Source organism: Eschscholzia californica, unplaced genomic scaffold, assembly GCF_041429995.1.
Source record: "Eschscholzia californica isolate CP2 unplaced genomic scaffold, dmEscCali1.0.p SCAF_2, whole genome shotgun sequence".
NCBI lineage: Eukaryota > Viridiplantae > Streptophyta > Magnoliopsida > Ranunculales > Papaveraceae > Eschscholzia > Eschscholzia californica.
Window position 1 is genome coordinate 9,099,102 of NW_028238309.1, and position 17,384 is coordinate 9,116,485.

The 17,384-nt window shown below is 37.7% G+C and overlaps 2 protein-coding genes and 1 long non-coding RNA gene across 4 annotated transcripts; 2 read left to right on the forward strand and 1 right to left on the reverse strand.

Moving 5' to 3' along the window:
• Window positions 1–725: 725 nt before the first annotated feature.
• On the forward strand, window positions 726–1,955 carry LOC147555987 (F-box/kelch-repeat protein At3g06240-like). The gene has a single exon (XM_086658563.1). It carries the CDS (start codon window positions 726–728, stop codon window positions 1,953–1,955), a length of 1,230 nt encoding a protein of 409 aa, XP_086514689.1.
• A 7,836-nt stretch (window positions 1,956–9,791) lies between these two features.
• LOC147555988 (uncharacterized) lies at window positions 9,792–10,412 on the forward strand. The gene has a single exon (XM_086658565.1). The coding sequence runs from the start codon at window positions 9,792–9,794 to the stop codon at window positions 10,410–10,412; it is 621 nt and encodes a 206-aa protein (XP_086514691.1).
• Window positions 10,413–11,825: 1,413 nt separating this feature from the next.
• On the reverse strand, window positions 11,826–14,752 carry LOC147555989 (uncharacterized). Of its 2 annotated transcripts, none has more exons than XR_015233515.1 (4): window positions 14,550–14,752; window positions 14,411–14,468; window positions 13,658–13,738; window positions 11,826–12,471 (listed from the first exon to the last, which is right to left on the reverse strand). It is a non-coding gene; the product is annotated as an uncharacterized LOC147555989 (long non-coding RNA). The 2 variants fall into 2 exon arrangements; XR_015233514.1 differs by having other exon boundaries at window positions 11,831–12,464.
• Between the last annotated feature and the right edge of the window lie 2,632 nt (window positions 14,753–17,384).

The window sequence follows — 17,384 nt, forward strand, 5'->3', positions numbered from 1 at the left end:
CTCTTACTCATCCACTTCATTTCTCACTCGTACACTTCATTTCTCCCATCGACTTTGTATGCAACAAACATGAAGTACCTTGTTGACAACATCTGTCAAGAACTCTCTTTTTTTTTGTCTTCACAACTTCATTTTTCAATGTCATCGATGATTTTATCTAGATGGCCCTTCTCCAGATTTTGGAGAGAAGGAAAAGGGGAAATAGAAGGAAAAAAAATGAAAAGACGAATACAGTAAGTGCAAATTAAATTAGAAAACGATATAATTCTAGAGGCCAAAAAAGACAGGTAGGTCACAAACTGGGCCTGAGAAAGGTTTAATCCTATTTATTTCATGATTTCTTACTCCATCAATACCATTGAACAAGTGATGCTGGGGAAGGAATTGCCTTATCAAACCCTATTTATTCCGGGGATTGGTATAAGCAAGTTTTTCAGGAGTATTTTACAAGGCTTGTATATTGACAATAAATTTATATGTGTATATATACATTTGCATATTACTCCTATATATTGTATTGGAATTATTCCAATACAATGTATGTTGGAACAATACGTTGGAATAATATATCGTTCAAAGAAAAATGGGAGATGCACTCTCAGTATACGGCAAAAATTGTCTTCATACTCGTTTTTTTTCTTTACTTAATTATGAAGCATGAATTAACCATATATTTTACTTAAAAAATGTAATGAATTTGTTTCTTGAATTTTCAGTGAAAAGTAATGGCAAGTTCATCAATTCGACCTTCTTACTCAAGAGATCAAAGCTTACCTCGTCTCAATGAAGAGGCTATAAGCGAGATATTGTCTAGACTCCCGGTCAAGGCGCTTAAGAAGTTTGAATGTGTATCTGCTACTTGGCTTAGAATGATAAAGGATCCTTACTTCATTAATAAGCATTTAACTCATTCACAAAGAAAGTCTATGATTATTATCGAAAAGCTTCCCTCTTTGATAGAAACCCACCCAAAGGTTCAACTGATGGAGAAGGTAGGAACCAAGTATCCATATTCTTCAGTTCAGATTCACTATGCGTGTGATAATAACGGTTTAATTATATGGAACTCATGTCGTGGCCTCGTATGTTTAAGCAAAAGAGGTAAGTTCCAACCGGGTCCTATTTTTATATGGAATCCTACTACATTTGAAATGAAAAACTTACCATATGAAGAAGCACCGTTTAACGTTTATGCTGAATATCGTGGACTAGAAGTAATAGGGGGACTTGGATATCACCCCCCAACAAACAAGTACAAAGTGGTTAGGATTTTTGAGACCTCGGAAGATAGGCTTGAGGCAAGAGTAAATACCATTGGAACTGAAACATGGAGACAGGTAGGTGGTGCTCCTATTGATCAATCGGCTATCTATGGTAGTGAACATCCGTACGGATGTGACAGAGCAGTAAGTGTGCTAGACTCTTTGAATTGGCTAGTGATAATTAGTACTGCTGATGATGATTATGAAGAAGAAGAAGAAGATATGGTTGATGTCAATATGAACACTATGATCTTGTCTTTTGATATAGGGGAGGAAAATATGAAGCTAAAGGAAGTACCAAGCTTTTTTAAAGATTCTTCCAGGGGTTTCTTGGGTTTAGCAAATCTATCAGGGAACCTCTCTATATATTGCTATAACCAGACCGGGTTTTATGTCTCTTCAATGAACCATACAGGCACCTGGTCTGCAGTTTTTACTATCCCTACTGTGCCAATTGATTCTCCTGGAACCTTATATGGAAGCTCTATCGTTTCTAGACATGGAAGGATCCGGGGAACTCTCAAGGATAAGGTTTATATAGTTCATGTTGGTGGTCGGATTGGTGCTTACAACTTTGGAGACAAGACATGGGAGTTTATCTGCTATAGTTCAAACCATAGTTATAGACCTCTTTGTCATGTTGAGAGCCTGATCTCCCCCAGGGCTATTGCTCGCGGCGACTATGCAGGTTAGTGGTAGTTGTTGCTCTTTCTAGGTTTTAGTATGAGAACTGGTTTCATGATAACATCACTTATTTACTTTTGAGTAAACTTTAAACTATGTCTTTTTCTTCTCTTTAACAATTTTTTTTTATCCAAGTAGATGTGGAGACTTGGAATTTGGAAGCTATAACTTTGGAACTCCTAAGATAATTTATAATTTAGTAAGTTAATTATCTTCACTAGGTGTTCATATTATTGCACACTATTTTGATAATATTATTGTTCATACATCACCAAGCTCAAAATAGTGTTAAATCCAGTAAGACATTTGTAAGATATTTACTTTAAAAGCAACTTGTTGTACTAGGATTTCTTCCTAAAACAGTATAGCTTTTTCCATTTCCATTGGAGTTTGTTTTTTTACTTTCCGGTGAGCCATATTATTCTAGAGTACGTTGACGTTATTTACGAATGTTTTCACGATGAAGTGACAAATAACAATCAAACAAGAAAAGTAATAAAGAAAATAAACGATCACACAGAATACAAGAGATCTACGTGGTTAAGTTTATTAGACCTACCATACTGCGAAAAATGACGTGATGATTTCTACCATGATGACAAACAAGTTACAAAGGGTAACGAAGATATCTTTAGGGGTCCAGTTATATAGATCAATGATGAAAACCCTAATCCCACTGCCTCACCGCCTCTCATTCTAATTCCGGAATATACATAGACACCCTTTACATGGATAAATTAACCGCCCTAACAAAAGTCATGCCTCACAAACCATCATAACAGATCAACCCTGCTCTAAAGACCAACCCTGCTCTAAAGACCAACCCTGCTCTAAAGACCAACCCTCCTCTAATCATCAACCATCTTTATAAGGTCAACCCTGCTAATGGCTGAGAGTGATTTTGGGGGTCGCAAACCGGATTAAACACTAAGTCATATCCAAGACACCTTCAACACATCATATTTTTTTAGGCCAGCGCTTTGGGGAAAGCTAATAGTTTCCGTGTGAAGACTTGGTCAATTTTGTTTGACAATTTTATTTAGGGGGAAAGCAAAATACTTCTCCACCTCAGCTCTCTCTCTCCACCTCACTCTCTCTCCACCTCAGCTCTCTCTCTCTCTCCACCTCACTCTCTCCACCTCACTCTCTCTCCACCTCACCTCTTTATCTTCTCCGATTAGGTCGCTGGCCGGAAAATTTTCCGGCCGGCGACCTAATCGGAGAAGACAAAGAGGTGAGGTGGAGAGAGAGTGAGGTGAGGTGGAGTGTTTTTTTTTATTTCCCCGGAAAATTTCTAAAATTCTACATATTCCCTTTAAAATTTCACACCCCGAAAACTATTTAGCTTTCCCCGAAGCGCTGGCCTTTTTTTAGAATAAAAAGATAATATATTAACCATGTGCTAATGAATACACAAAAAGAAAAAAGAGAAGCATCTAATGGATTATACATGTTCATCTTACATACAAACGTATGTAAACCACTGTCATTCCTTCTCATGCGACTCCTTGCAATTCTTGTTGTAGATTGAACCTTCAGAAACTGCTAATTCTAGTAAAACTCAGACTTGAAGATGGTTACCTAACATAGCAACAATGTACTTCATTTTTTCAGAGAAGGTAAAATAGATTTATTAATGAGAAGAACAAAAACACAACTATGGTGGAAACCAAGATGGTTAACATATCAACAGTGTACTTCTTGATGCACATTATTGATCTATTTCTAGATCGTTGTCTCAGTAATTTTAAGTGATACTTGATCCAAGTCCTAGAGTCCAATTAAAATTCAGAAAAATGATCAAACAAATCGAGGAAGTAGAGAATAGAAAGAAACCACAAAGAATATATAAGAACGGAATGGACGATTGTTACATACTCACTTAACTCGTTCAAACCAAATGACCAAACTAAGCTTTAAGTAAGGCTCTGGCGTAAGGCTTGGGTAGGCAGAAACACGGCCTACCTTAGCCCCGCAAAGGAACTCGTATTCTGATGCCACCAATCATCAAAAGCTTTTTTTTTTTTGTTGAAACGATCAAAAGCTCGTAAGAGGATATATTGTTGGAAAATTATTTATTATATAAATAATCTTTTGATGGAAAGAAATTGTATCACAGTGGGTACTTGTGAAAAGACGCAAGTTATGGATATTAACAATAACTCAATGAAAATGCGTGTTGTTGTAGAGTCATGATTAACTTTGGTTTTTGTTTTAAAAAAAGGTTTTCAAACAGATTTAGTATATAATTAGTTAAAATTTTGAAGGTAAAGGTTGAGTCACGTAGAGTCGTTTATGAGATCATAGTGTTTGGAAAAAAAATAACATAATTAACTTGTTCAGGAATATAAAGATAAAATATTCGAAAGTAAAAACAGAGACACCAAATTATTTAACGTGACAAAAAATCTCTCTAAGATAAGGAAAACAAAAATTCTATCAATCCCTCCATTTTGGTCCCTCCCCCGGCCTCCGTTGATGTGGCGACATATCACTGGAGTATATTTTCCCACCATTCTCTCTCCAATTGTTCCACACTCAAGTGATATGTCGCCACATCAACGGAAGTTGGGGGAGGGACCAAAATGGAGGGATGAATAGAATTTCTCGACAGAAAATCATTAAAAAAATTATTTTTGGTACATAATATGAGTATATATATGCACTGTTAATGTAACACTTAAATCTACTTGAAATTAATACAACGTATATCTACTTGAAATTACACAATGTAGCTCCCTTTTATTTCTTAGTTTGTTATTTTAGTGTTTGTTTCACGGGAACTGAGAAAAGAAAACATATATCGTATTTTTAACCACTGGCACTTTATTAGAAGGTTTTTCTACATGAAGGACTGGGGAGGTTATCAGGTCTCATTCAGCTTCCTACAAGTCTTCTCAAATCAAAGCTAAGCGCTCCTCTTCTCAACATCTCCACGACGGTTGTCTGCATTATGGACATGGTGTTTGCTTCACGTTTGTCTTCTTCTTTTAGTCGGGTTATTTCTTCAACGAGATCTCCTTCCTCAGACATGACGACGGTGGGTTCGTTGTTCAAACATTCTGGGAAGTGTTGTATTCGTAGTAAAGAATATCTTGCTGTTGTTAAAGTGACACCTCTTTCTCTAGGGTCAAAGCAGTAGAAACTAATAAGTAGAAACTAATACAAATTAATAATAGATTGAGATAAACTCTTTTCTTTTAATTAATTCTTGTGTATACAATAGGAGATGTTCTTCCCCTTATATAATTACAAAAGTTACATATATAGAATATATTATATAACGTATTTAGTATATCCCATATATCCCATATATCATATATATCATATATTCAATATATATCCCATATTAAGAGAATGTATTCTATATTATGTATATATGCTATATTGAGAGAATATATCCTATATTCAACAATATCTCATATATCATATATATCAATATATTCAATATATATCCCATATTGAGAGAATATATTCTATATTATGTATATATGATATATTGAGAGAATATATCCTATATTCAACACTCCCCCTCAAGATGGAGCATAGATGTCAATCATGCCCAACATGTTTCACTACCCTGATCCCCCCCTGTAATCTGATCTGGTTCACTCCCCTTTCCATCATCACCTAGATTACTAGGCCTATTGAAATTACTTGTCAAATCCTCTAGTTCCTGAAATATATCCCCAATAATGGGGAACTTTCCTTCACTATCATTTTGATTCTCCCCCTGAAGGGAAGATCCCATAAAATATGCATCTAATTCTCGAAACGAAACATCTAATGAGATATATACTTTCCCCTCCTCAGGGTCATAACAACGATAACCCTTTTGAAAATCAGCATATCCAAGAAACACACACTTTCGAGCACAATGATCTAATTTTCCTCGTTGATGTTTAGGTATATGAACAAAGACAACACACCCAAAAACACGTGGTTCTAGGTTTGGCATTGCAGGGATGGTGATAAGGTCATGGAGTTTTTTGAAAGGGGTCTGAAATTCAATGACCCTAGATGGTGTGCGGTTTATCACATAGGCAGCAGATTTTAACGCCTCTCCCCAATAATTTAATGGCATATTCATTCCGAAAAGAGACGCACGAACAACTTCTAACAGTTGTCTATTCATTCGTTCAGCTAACCCATTTTGTTGTGGGGTATAAGCGTTAGAAGTTTGATGTCGAATGCCATTATTTATCAGGAACTTCGCCATGTCATTACTAGTAAATTCTCCTCCGTTATCAGATTGATACACTTGTATCCTCCCTTGGAATTGGGTCAAAACCATCTGAAAAAATACTTTAAATACTTCAAAGACTTCACTTTTATGAGTGAGTAGCGATACCCACGTCATACGAGTACATTCATCGATAAAAGTCACAAAGTAACGAGCTCCAGACAAAGAAGGAATACGTGCAGGACCCCATACATCAGAGTGAATAATACTAAAAGGTTCTGAACTTTTATTGAAACTTGGAGAATATGTAATACGGTGACTTTTAGCAAGTTCACAAATATCACACTTAAATTCTGAAACACTACACTTCGAAAATAACGATGAATTTAATTTCTGAAGATATCCGAAGGAGAGATGACCCAATCGCCGATGCCATAACCAAACATTAGCTTTTGCTTCTTCAATTCCTCCAACTTTATTCACCTGATGAATCCTCTGCTCTCCACTACTAGACAGGTCCAAATAGTAGAGATTGCCCTTTCTAACACCACAACCAAGAACCTGCCGAGTCACTATGTCCTGAAAAATACAGAATTGAGGCCAAAACGTCACAGTACATGCAAGTGCAGCAGTGATCCTACTGACTGATAGGATATTATACTCTAGCGCGGGAACAATGAGGACAGAGTTTAATGTCAGATTTTCAGATATGTCAGTGGAACCTTCCCCAATTACAGGAGAGGAACCACCATTAGCTGTGTATATAGAGGTTTCGGTTGAAGGTATAATGGATGATAATATGCTAGTGTCATTTACCATGTGATCTGATGCACCAGTATCAATTAACCAAGTATTATTCAAAGAATTTACAGATAAAACACTACCTTTAATTTTCATACCTGACTGGGCAACATTCACTGATGGAGGAATTATAGCAGAATCCTTCTTCGCAGATATGTTTTTCCTAGGTCGCTTTGTAAAATCCCACCATTCCGGATACCCAATGACTTCATAACACTTCTGTTTTGTGTGTCCCTTCTCTCCACAGTGGGTACACTCAAGATCAAGGCGTAAGGGTCTAGCCTCTTTGTGAGAATTCCAGGAACCTTGAGGTTGTCCCTTTTTATAGTTGACTGCCATAACTGAAGACTCAGTTACAAGTGTTTGGGTTCCCATCACCTGTTTGTGAACTGACACCCTTCGTACTGTCTGATAAGACTGTTCCAAAGTAAGTGGAGGGTCTTTTCAGAGAAAATATTGACAAAGGGTTCATATGTCTGATGGAAAGGGGAGTGAACCAGATCAGATTACAGGGGGGGATCAGGGTAGTGAAGATGAATTTAATGAGAATGGAGAGGATCAGACAACAGGGGGAGATCAAGCTGAAATAGTAGAAGTTGCCTGTGACTCCAACTTTCTAACACCATCTACCGAAGACATGCCTCCGAATGTCGAACCTCATGTATTACTTGATCCTATCACTGTTAATGATGTTCAACCTAGACGTTCAGAAAGATCTACTAAAGGTATTCCAAAATTTACTTATGAACCAGATATTAATTCTAAAGCCAAATACCCAATTTCTGATTATGTGTCCACCAATAGGTTGTCTAAGTCATTTACATGCACCATGAATCAATTATCCTCTGTGTCTATTCCTAGTAATTTGCAGGAAGCATTATCAGATCCACGATGGAAGAAAGCTATGAATGAAGAGATGAATGCATTACAGAAGAATTCCACTTGGGAACTTGTTGATAAACCCCACGGATATCGTATTGTTGGGTGTCGTTGGATCTTTACAGTAAAGACGAATCCAGATGGAAGTGTTGACAGGTACAAAGCCAGACTTGTTGCCAAAGGGTATACCCAGACGTATGGTGTGGATTATGAGGAGACCTTCGCCCCGATGGCAAAGATAAACACTATTCGTGTACTCATTTCTCTTGCAGCCAATCAAGGTTGGCCATTACAACAGTTTGACGTGAAGAATGCATTTCTCAATGGAGACTTAGAAGAAGAAGTATACATGGAGTTACCACCTGGAGTCACGAATTCTGAAGTAGGAAAAGTATGCAAATTAAAGAAGGCATTGTACGGGTTAAAACAGTCACCACGAGCTTGGTTTGGACGATTTACAAAGAGCATGAAGGCATTTGGATATAAACAAAGTAATTCTGATCATACTTTGTTTATAAAACAAAAGTTAGGCAAACTTACTGCTCTTATTGTTTATGTTGATGATATGGTTGTTACTGGAAATGACTCAGTGGAAATGGAGGCTCTGAAAAACTATTTGTCGCAGGAATTTGAGATGAAGGATTTGGGGCAGTTAAAATACTTCTTAGGCATTGAAGTTGCAAGATCAAGTCAAGGTATTTTCATGTCCCAACGAAAGTATATATTAGATCTTCTTGTTGAAACTGGGATGTTTGATTGCAAACCGGTAGATACACCGATTGAAGCAAATCATCACTTGGGAATATTTTCAGATCAAGTTCCATGTGACAAAGGAAGGTACCAACGCTTAGTGGGGAGACTAATTTACCTTTCTCATACTAGACCGGATATTGCATATTCCATTAGCGTCGTGAGTCAATTCATGCATAATCCAAGTGAAGAACATATGAAGGCAGTCTTTCGAGTACTAAGGTACTTGAAGAAATCTCCGGGAAAAGGTCTCTTATTCCGGAAAGGTGGTGATATGGAAGTAATGGGATACACCGATGCAGATTGGGCAGGAGATATAACAGACAGGAGGTCAACCTCTGGATATTTTACGTTTGTATGTGGGAATATGGTAACATTTAGAGCTAAGAAGCAAAAAGTTGTTGCTAAATCAAGTGCAGAATCTGAGTTACGGGGTGTGGCTCAAGGGGTGTGTGAATTACTATGGATACGAAATATATTGAAGGATCTTGGATTTAAGCTTGTGAAAGCAATGGATCTGCACTGTGACAATAAAGCGGCAATTATGATTGCACATAATCCAATTCAACATGACCGTATGAAACATGTTGAAGTGGATCGGTTCATTATCAGAGAAAATATTGACAAAGGGTTCATATGTCTTCCATTCGTAAAATCAGAAGATCAACTTGCAGATATTCTTACAAAAGGAGTTTGCGGACGAATATTTAACAAAGCGATTGACAAGTTGGGCATGATTGACATCTATGCTCCATCTTGAGGGGGAGTGTTGAATATAGGATATATTCTCTCAATATATCATATATACATAATATAGAATATATTCTCTCAATATGGGATATATATTGAATATATTGATATATATGATATATGAGATATTGTTGAATATAGGATATATTCTCTCAATATAGCATATATACATAATATAGAATACATTCTCTTAATATGGGATATATATTGAATATATGATATATATGATATATGAGATATATGGGATATACTAAATACGTTATATAATATATTCTATATATGTAACTTTTGTAATTATATAAGGGGAAGAACATCTCCTATTGTATACACAAGAATTAATTAAAAGAAAAGAGTTTATCTCAATCTATTATTAATTTGTATTAGTTTCTACTTGGTATCGAGAGCAGGTTCGGTAATTGAACCTGGTTATTTCGAATTGAATTGAATTGAATTCCGCTGCGAATCTTGAAATTGAAAGCTCAATGGGTTCCAATGATGATGCAACAATGGTACTATCAAACCCTCACGTTGTTCATAACCACATCGATGCACCCTTTCCATTAGGTAATACCCTGAATGAGAATAATTACACCCTTTGGTCAAAGGTCATGAAGATGCGTATTAATGGTCGGAAGATGTGGGGGTATATTAGTGGCACTAAAGCGAAACCTGCAGAAGGAAGTGAAGAATATGAAAATTGGTACTCGGAGAATGATAAGGTGAAGGGATGGTTGTGTGACTCAATGTCCACAACACTAATGAACAGGTATGTTTGTTTGGAAACTGCGAAAGAAGTTTGGGACTCTCTTGAAGCTATGTATACAGACACATCTGATGAAACTCAAATCTTTGAGTTACATAGGAAGTGTTTCTCAACAAAACAAGCTGGTCGATCTATTGCGACCTATTATGATGAATTAGCAGCAATTTTTCAAGAAATTGACCAACGCAACAATGTGAAAGGAAAAAGTGCTGAGTCTATTGCCATCTTACAACAATATGTAGGACGTCTTAGAGTTCACATGTTCCTTTCTGGATTAGATAGTATGTATGATCAGGTGCGTGGTGAGATTCTTCGAAAAATTGCTGCTAATTCATCATAATAGGTCGCAATAGATCGACCAGCTTGTTTTGTTGAGAAACACTTCCTATGTAACTCAAAGATTTGAGTTTCATCAGATGTGTCTGTATACATAGCTTCAAGAGAGTCCCAAACTTCTTTCGCAGTTTCCAAACAAACATACCTGTTCATTAGTGTTGTGGACATTGAGTCACACAACCATCCCTTCACCTTATCATTCTCCGAGTACCAATTTTCATATTCTTCACTTCCTTCTGCAGGTTTCGCTTTAGTGCCACTAATATACCCCCACATCTTCCGACCATTAATACGCATCTTCATGACCTTTGACCAAAGGGTGTAATTATTCTCATTCAGGGTATTACCTAATGGAAAGGGTGCATCGATGTGGTTATGAACAACGTGAGGGTTTGATAGTACCATTGTTGCATCATCATTGGAACCCATTGAGCTTTCAATTTCAAGATTCGCAGCGGAATTCAATTCAATTCAATTCGAAATAACCAGGTTCAATTACCGAACCTGCTCTCGATACCAAGTAGAAACTAATACAAATTAATAATAGATTGAGATAAACTCTTTTCTTTTAATTAATTCTTGTGTATACAATAGGAGATGTTCTTCCCCTTATATAATTACAAAAGTTACATATATAGAATATATTATATAACGTATTTAGTATATCCCATATATCCCATATATCATATATATCATATATTCAATATATATCCCATATTAAGAGAATGTATTCTATATTATGTATATATGCTATATTGAGAGAATATATCCTATATTCAACAATATCTCATATATCATATATATCAATATATTCAATATATATCCCATATTGAGAGAATATATTCTATATTATGTATATATGATATATTGAGAGAATATATCCTATATTCAACAAAAGCCATAATGTCAGAAAGTGGCGTCGCAGATATCCCAAAACAACTGGCCTTGTTATGTTCGATTTGATTGCTTTCTTGCTGCTGTTGATTTGCTTGATAGGGGAAAGGGTGAGTGGTACCTAGACAATCCTCGAGTCAACTTACTATTGTAGGTTAAAATTTTATGATAAATCAAACTATAAAAGTTTAGATTTTTTTTTTCGGGACAAACTTGTGTTGTTTATATAGATTTCTATAACGGTGGTAAGGCACCGACTTAACAGAGGTCGTGTGGCAGGGCCATCAATGAAATCTTCCTATCATAATTGCATAATCGGATATTTTTGATAATGCAAAGCGTTATTTGACCTTCCGCATAACCGACATTGATCTCAACTCGCAGAGCAAAGCAGAAAGAGTCGAGCTTACCCCTGCAAACCTTCCGTCCAAGGGCTTCGATGGAATGATTCAAAGAGCTCGAGGTGCCTAGGAGGCTTGCGCCAACCTCCAATTCGAGGATTCAGGTGGTAAAGCTCTAGTTTGTTTCAGAAATCCCGCTCGTGCGTATTCAGAGTTCCGGTATATGTACCGTCCAGGTCGATTAATTTCTTGACTGGTCACGACAGACTAATATTTAACTTAGCAAACTCATACTTCACCGTACGAGTCTGAACTCACTAAATCACGGCTCCAAATTCACTGCAATAGTCGTTACCATATGTGAAATGTGGGATATTGATATGTACTCGCTATCCTGTTGTGACGCCCTGTGCCCCATAACTAGGCACGACCACTCCCCGGCAATTCACAGACGAGCTGAAAATCCGGCAGCACCTCCTCTGTAAATCGAACCGGTCGTACCTGTAACCTATCATGCAAACCATACATTCGCATACACATACACCACGGAAGCTAAAAATAAGACATAACTGAACTAAAAACTCTGGTTCCAAGCTGAACCACCAACACTAGGTTAACTCAACCTGCACACAACCTTACATCCCTGCACAGTCTATGTGATACATATATATTTACATTATAAGGTGTTCAGTGTATAAAAGTATAACTGCGAAGATAAATCAAAACCAAAGTGAAAGGAAATAACACCAAAGTGGCACCGCGCCACAGCCCCTGCAATCCATCTGCTAACCCTATCGCTGCAGATGCTTTTAACTAGGAACCTGCATACTAACACACCGGTAGGGTGTCAGTAACTCACCGACACGAGTTAACTAGTAGAGGAGTCCCAAAACAAAACTACGATAAAACCATTTTTCGCCATAAAACATGCACACGTATAAATATATATCAATCCTACTCTAACATACAACATCACCCATGGTATGCTCCTCAATCAATAGAGAGTTACCCAGAGAACTCCATAGTACTTGGGCTAGTATCGTCCCATACCGGCACTAACCCAGGTACTCAAGTTCTCTCGAGAAAGTGGCTTACCCCTAGGTAGGTAAGCCCCTCTCCCACTAGGCGACTCCACAGTCATTAAAAAGCTAACCTCGTGATAAATATATACACCTAGCTTAACTAGATACGTTTTAGCTTCACCGAAGTCGAATAGTCAGATCGTCCCTCCAGTATTCGTGTTTGGACGAAAAGCATATTCTCATTGGTACCCTAGCATGCAACTATCCCTTGTGGTTTTGGAAAATAATTTATTATGTCAACAACCAAAATAATACACTTTTCTTGTGAAAACATCCTTCACCCACAATCTCAACAGATTCGGAACTCGCCCGTTACGCCCTCGACTGAGATAGGCTTTTTAAAACATTACTTATCTTATCACACACAGAAGTGGCACAACCAAGAGTCATATCATAACGTGCAGAGGGATCCCAATCACCAAACCAGTCGGGCGGTCAGAGGTGTACAGCCTCTGAGCCCCGAGGGTAAGAACAAACAGGCTTACAGTCCAATCGAGCGGTCAAGGGTAGCAAATTCCTGAGCCCCGAGAGTCCAACCTAAACGAGAATCCAGGCCAAAGAGAGGAGCACTTTAACTGCCAAGACCCTCATGACTCGTCTCAGTCCACTTCACCAATCACATACAACATACGAAATCTTTATGTTTTCAAAACATCGATTATCACTAAGCAGTTCAAAACTATCACTTTGAAAGTCATTTACGAGTAAAAATCATCAAAACAACTCTTCGATAATCCCAATAAACAATACAAGATTCATCGTAAAACAATTACCGAAATAGGCATAATCCACGTTGTAAACCTCATTGAAATCAACGGTATAAATCATGCATATATGATCACCTACCATCTACACATAATGATGCATGCATATCTCCACTTCTAGCATGAATCTAGACAATATTATAAAAGAAAACAAGAGGTATCCCCTACCTAGCGATTCAGGATTTCATCCTCATCCGCTTTGCTTCGAGCATCTCGCCCCCAACTCATTTCGGCTTTCCTTCCGACACCCTAGACAAAGATAAACCTTAGATTCTTCGAGAAGAATCTTAACATAACACAAATAACTCCGAAAGAACCATAAGAAAAAAAAATACAAATAAGACTTGACTCGCATTAACATCGGAAGACCCCGAGTGACTATTCTGTCTTAGATTGATTCCCATCACAATTCTAATCCACTTCGATGTTACCATACATCGTTGGAAAGCTAATTCAATTTCTAACATTTCGTTACTTAAGGTCTCGGTCAAATTCCAAGTGTATAACCTCGAAACGAACAAAATAGACGCAGCAGTGCATCAGTCTTCCCCGAATGCTCGATGTTCACTCTAACGGTCATAACTCCCTCATCCGAACTCGAAACGACTATTTCCATACCATATCAATTCGGAAATCTCACATCCTAATCTACGACTTTCGTGTTTTAGGAAAGTTCGTACGATCAATATATCAATCCTAGAATGGCTCGGACAGTAGGTTGTATTCAGTCTCTCAAGTCGTCGTTCGATCGATAAACTATATCACATATATCACATTATCTCTCTAAAGTTGCTTTTATACCAAAATTGCTTAATTCCCAACCATATAGACCCTGTAACTACATGAATCATGAAAATCCCTAAATTCCATAAACCCCAAACCCTAGAATTTAAGAATAAGCTAATCAAACATGAATACTACCTTGATTTAGATGGTGTTAGGTTGCTTCTTCATAATTTCATCTATTCCACCCAATATCCTACAAATTCGAAGTAACAAGACTCCATTAAAATCAAACAAAGCTAAAATTCTGTCTAGAGAGAAATAGGATTTTACTTACCAAAATTCCACAAACCCTAGCTTGAATCAACTCATTGAAGCTTGAATTCAACAAAAAATCAAATTTCCCCTTCAAATTGCACTCGAAATTATCCATTTGATTGATTTTTTTCTCTCTCCCAAAGCCAGCCCTAGAAGTGAAAACGAGTTTAATAGAGAAAGAGGTCGATTCTGATTTCTTCCCTAAAATAGCTGAAATTTCACTCCAGTCCCTCGATTTGTCCAGATTGCGAAAAACCCTTGATTTGGACCTGATTCCACTTTTAGTCCTTGTTTTTACTTAGTCTGGATTCAGAACGGCCCCTCATCTAACTTAAAATCTTGGGATGTTACAATCTTCCCCCCCTTAAAAGAAATTTCGTCCTCGAAATTTGAATTAACTCGCTCTTTTTCCCAATGGATCTCTTGGATGGACTCATTCCTAACTAAATCTCTCACCACCCTTACATTCCTCGTGGATTTTCTAAGAGCTTCTTTTGTTGCTGTACTTATGAGCTCATTCAGAGAACCTACTCGATTCTCCTTTAGCATCTTAAGACCTCAGATCTTTAAACACCATATCTCTCACCACCCTTACATTCCTCGTGGATTTTGATCTCTGAAGAGTTTTGGATGTTCTCGAATTTCTGCCTCCTCCATGGTGATTCTTTGATGTTGTTGTGCCTCCATAGAACTATCACCAACGGGATTTCCTTGTTCCTTGGTATCTTTATCAGTTTGTCTTAAATCATAAATGGCATGACCTTATAGTTCGCGTCTTCATCAATCTCTAACTCGTCTTCACTACCCACATAAGATGGGTGTCTAGTTGATACTTCCTTAGTTCTGAGACGTGAACTATATTCTGATCTTTCACTAACATTGGTCGCAACCATACTCGATATGCTACCACACCAACTCTCTCAAGGATAGCAAAAGAACAAATGAATCTCGAGTCCCGACGCTAGCTTGCCCTGAAGTTCAAATCTCTTTACTCCTTTTATTGGTGACACCGTTACATACACATGTCATCCACATCAAATTCTAACAGTCGTCGTTAGTTTCCATCACTCTTTGGTCTACTCTTGGCTAGCAGCATTCTGCAATTGATTAACTTCCCCTTGCAACCTGTCACCCAGATCACGCTTCGAATGGTGCCATACCAGTAGTGTCTGCGTACTGTTACTATAGACAAATTCTGCTAAGGATAAATGATCTGTCCAAGGGCCTCTAAACTCTAACACACATGCTCGAGGCAGATCTTCAGGGATCTGAATGGTCCTTTCTGACTGCCCCTCTGTATAAGGATGAAACGGGTAATTAGGTGTCCTTCCGTTCCTAGAGCCCACTGGAAGAACTCTCACAATGTTGATGTAAACCGAAGATCACGATCTGAAACTATTGATGACGGCACTCCATGCAGTCTGATGATGGTATCTGTCTCAAACCTCTTTTCCAGTCTACCTTTCACTCTGTACCCGTAGTCTCCCTTTAAAATCTAAACTGTCATATATTTGTATCTGCCCGCCCAAGTTCTTACTATCCTTGCTTGCCTTTTAATCTATGAGTACAAATGATCAGTCATTTACTTGTTGCCCACTGCTCAATGAATTTGGGCGTGATCTGGTAATATTTGCACATGTGACTGATACGCCTTCCTTTAGATTTCATTCTCTTTCTAGTCGAAATTACATTTACCAACAATACTTAACATAGAAAAATAGCTTCGTTGTGTCATATGTGACAATTTCTTCTTCCTTTCGGCTCAAGGCATCAACTACCATATTTGCCTTTCCCGTATGATAAAGCAACTCAGATTCGTAATCCTTCAGGAATTCCAACCGCCTTCTTGGTCTCATATTCAACTCTTTTCTTCACGAATACTGCGGGTGTTCCTCATGGAGAATTACTAGGCTTGATGAACCTTCAGTCTATCCATTCCTGAATTTATTGCGTTTGAAATCAACATCACAATTACTTACTCGCTCCTCCTAAATAATTATCTCTAATCTGCTTTCTTTCTTTATCGAGTTGTTCCCAGCCCAATATCTGTATCCTTCGATATTGTAACATCGAATAACTGAAGATTCGATAAGATTCTCTAACATGTTATGTTGTTGTCCCAACCCTTTACTTGTTCTGAGGACTTCCTTGAATAGCCTCTACTACTTTGACCTAAAATCTCACAACATCTTATTCCTTGCCATCGTTATAGTCGTTTCATTTATCTGAATCTCTGAGCTCTTTCAACTACTTATCTTGTAAGTCCTTTTTTTGTATTATCCAGGTTGTATGATCTTTCAAAACATCCTTTGGTCATTAACTTCTCATGTGGTTGAATCTGTAGCTTCTTTGTTACTCGAGGGCATTTCCCATATTACCGGTTCGCCTAGGTTAGCTACTCCTGGCCATGCCTTCATATGAGAATCACCAGCTCGACTGACTTAGGCTTACAAGATTTTACCACAACTCCATCACTATTGGCCAAATTTACCATGCTTATGCATCCCTAATTGTGATGTCTCTAAGCAGTCATCATTGCTGTCATGATTGCTAACCCACTTTTTTACCTTGAATTCCTTAACTCGTTGAAATTCTTTTAGTTCACCGACTCCCAGCATTACCTTACTAATTTCTCTATCCTTGTTCCGACTGAACTGATATGTACCTTCACCTTGTTAAAACTTTTAACCATTCGGTTCTTATATGAACGTCTAGTCACCACACTTCTCGCTCTCAACTTATGAACTCTTGGTTTTCTTCCTTTCTCTTTGACCTCCTTCGAAAGATAACTTCTCTAAACTCCCTTTGTTCTTCATTGTTTTCTCTACACTTGTAGCGAACTCTGTCAACTTGT

Coding starts and splice junctions, on each gene's coding strand:
- LOC147555988 (XM_086658565.1), top strand. CDS start 9,792: ATGGGTTCCAATGATGATGCAACAATGGTACTATCAAACCCTCACGTT.
- LOC147555987 (XM_086658563.1), top strand. CDS start 726: ATGGCAAGTTCATCAATTCGACCTTCTTACTCAAGAGATCAAAGCTTA.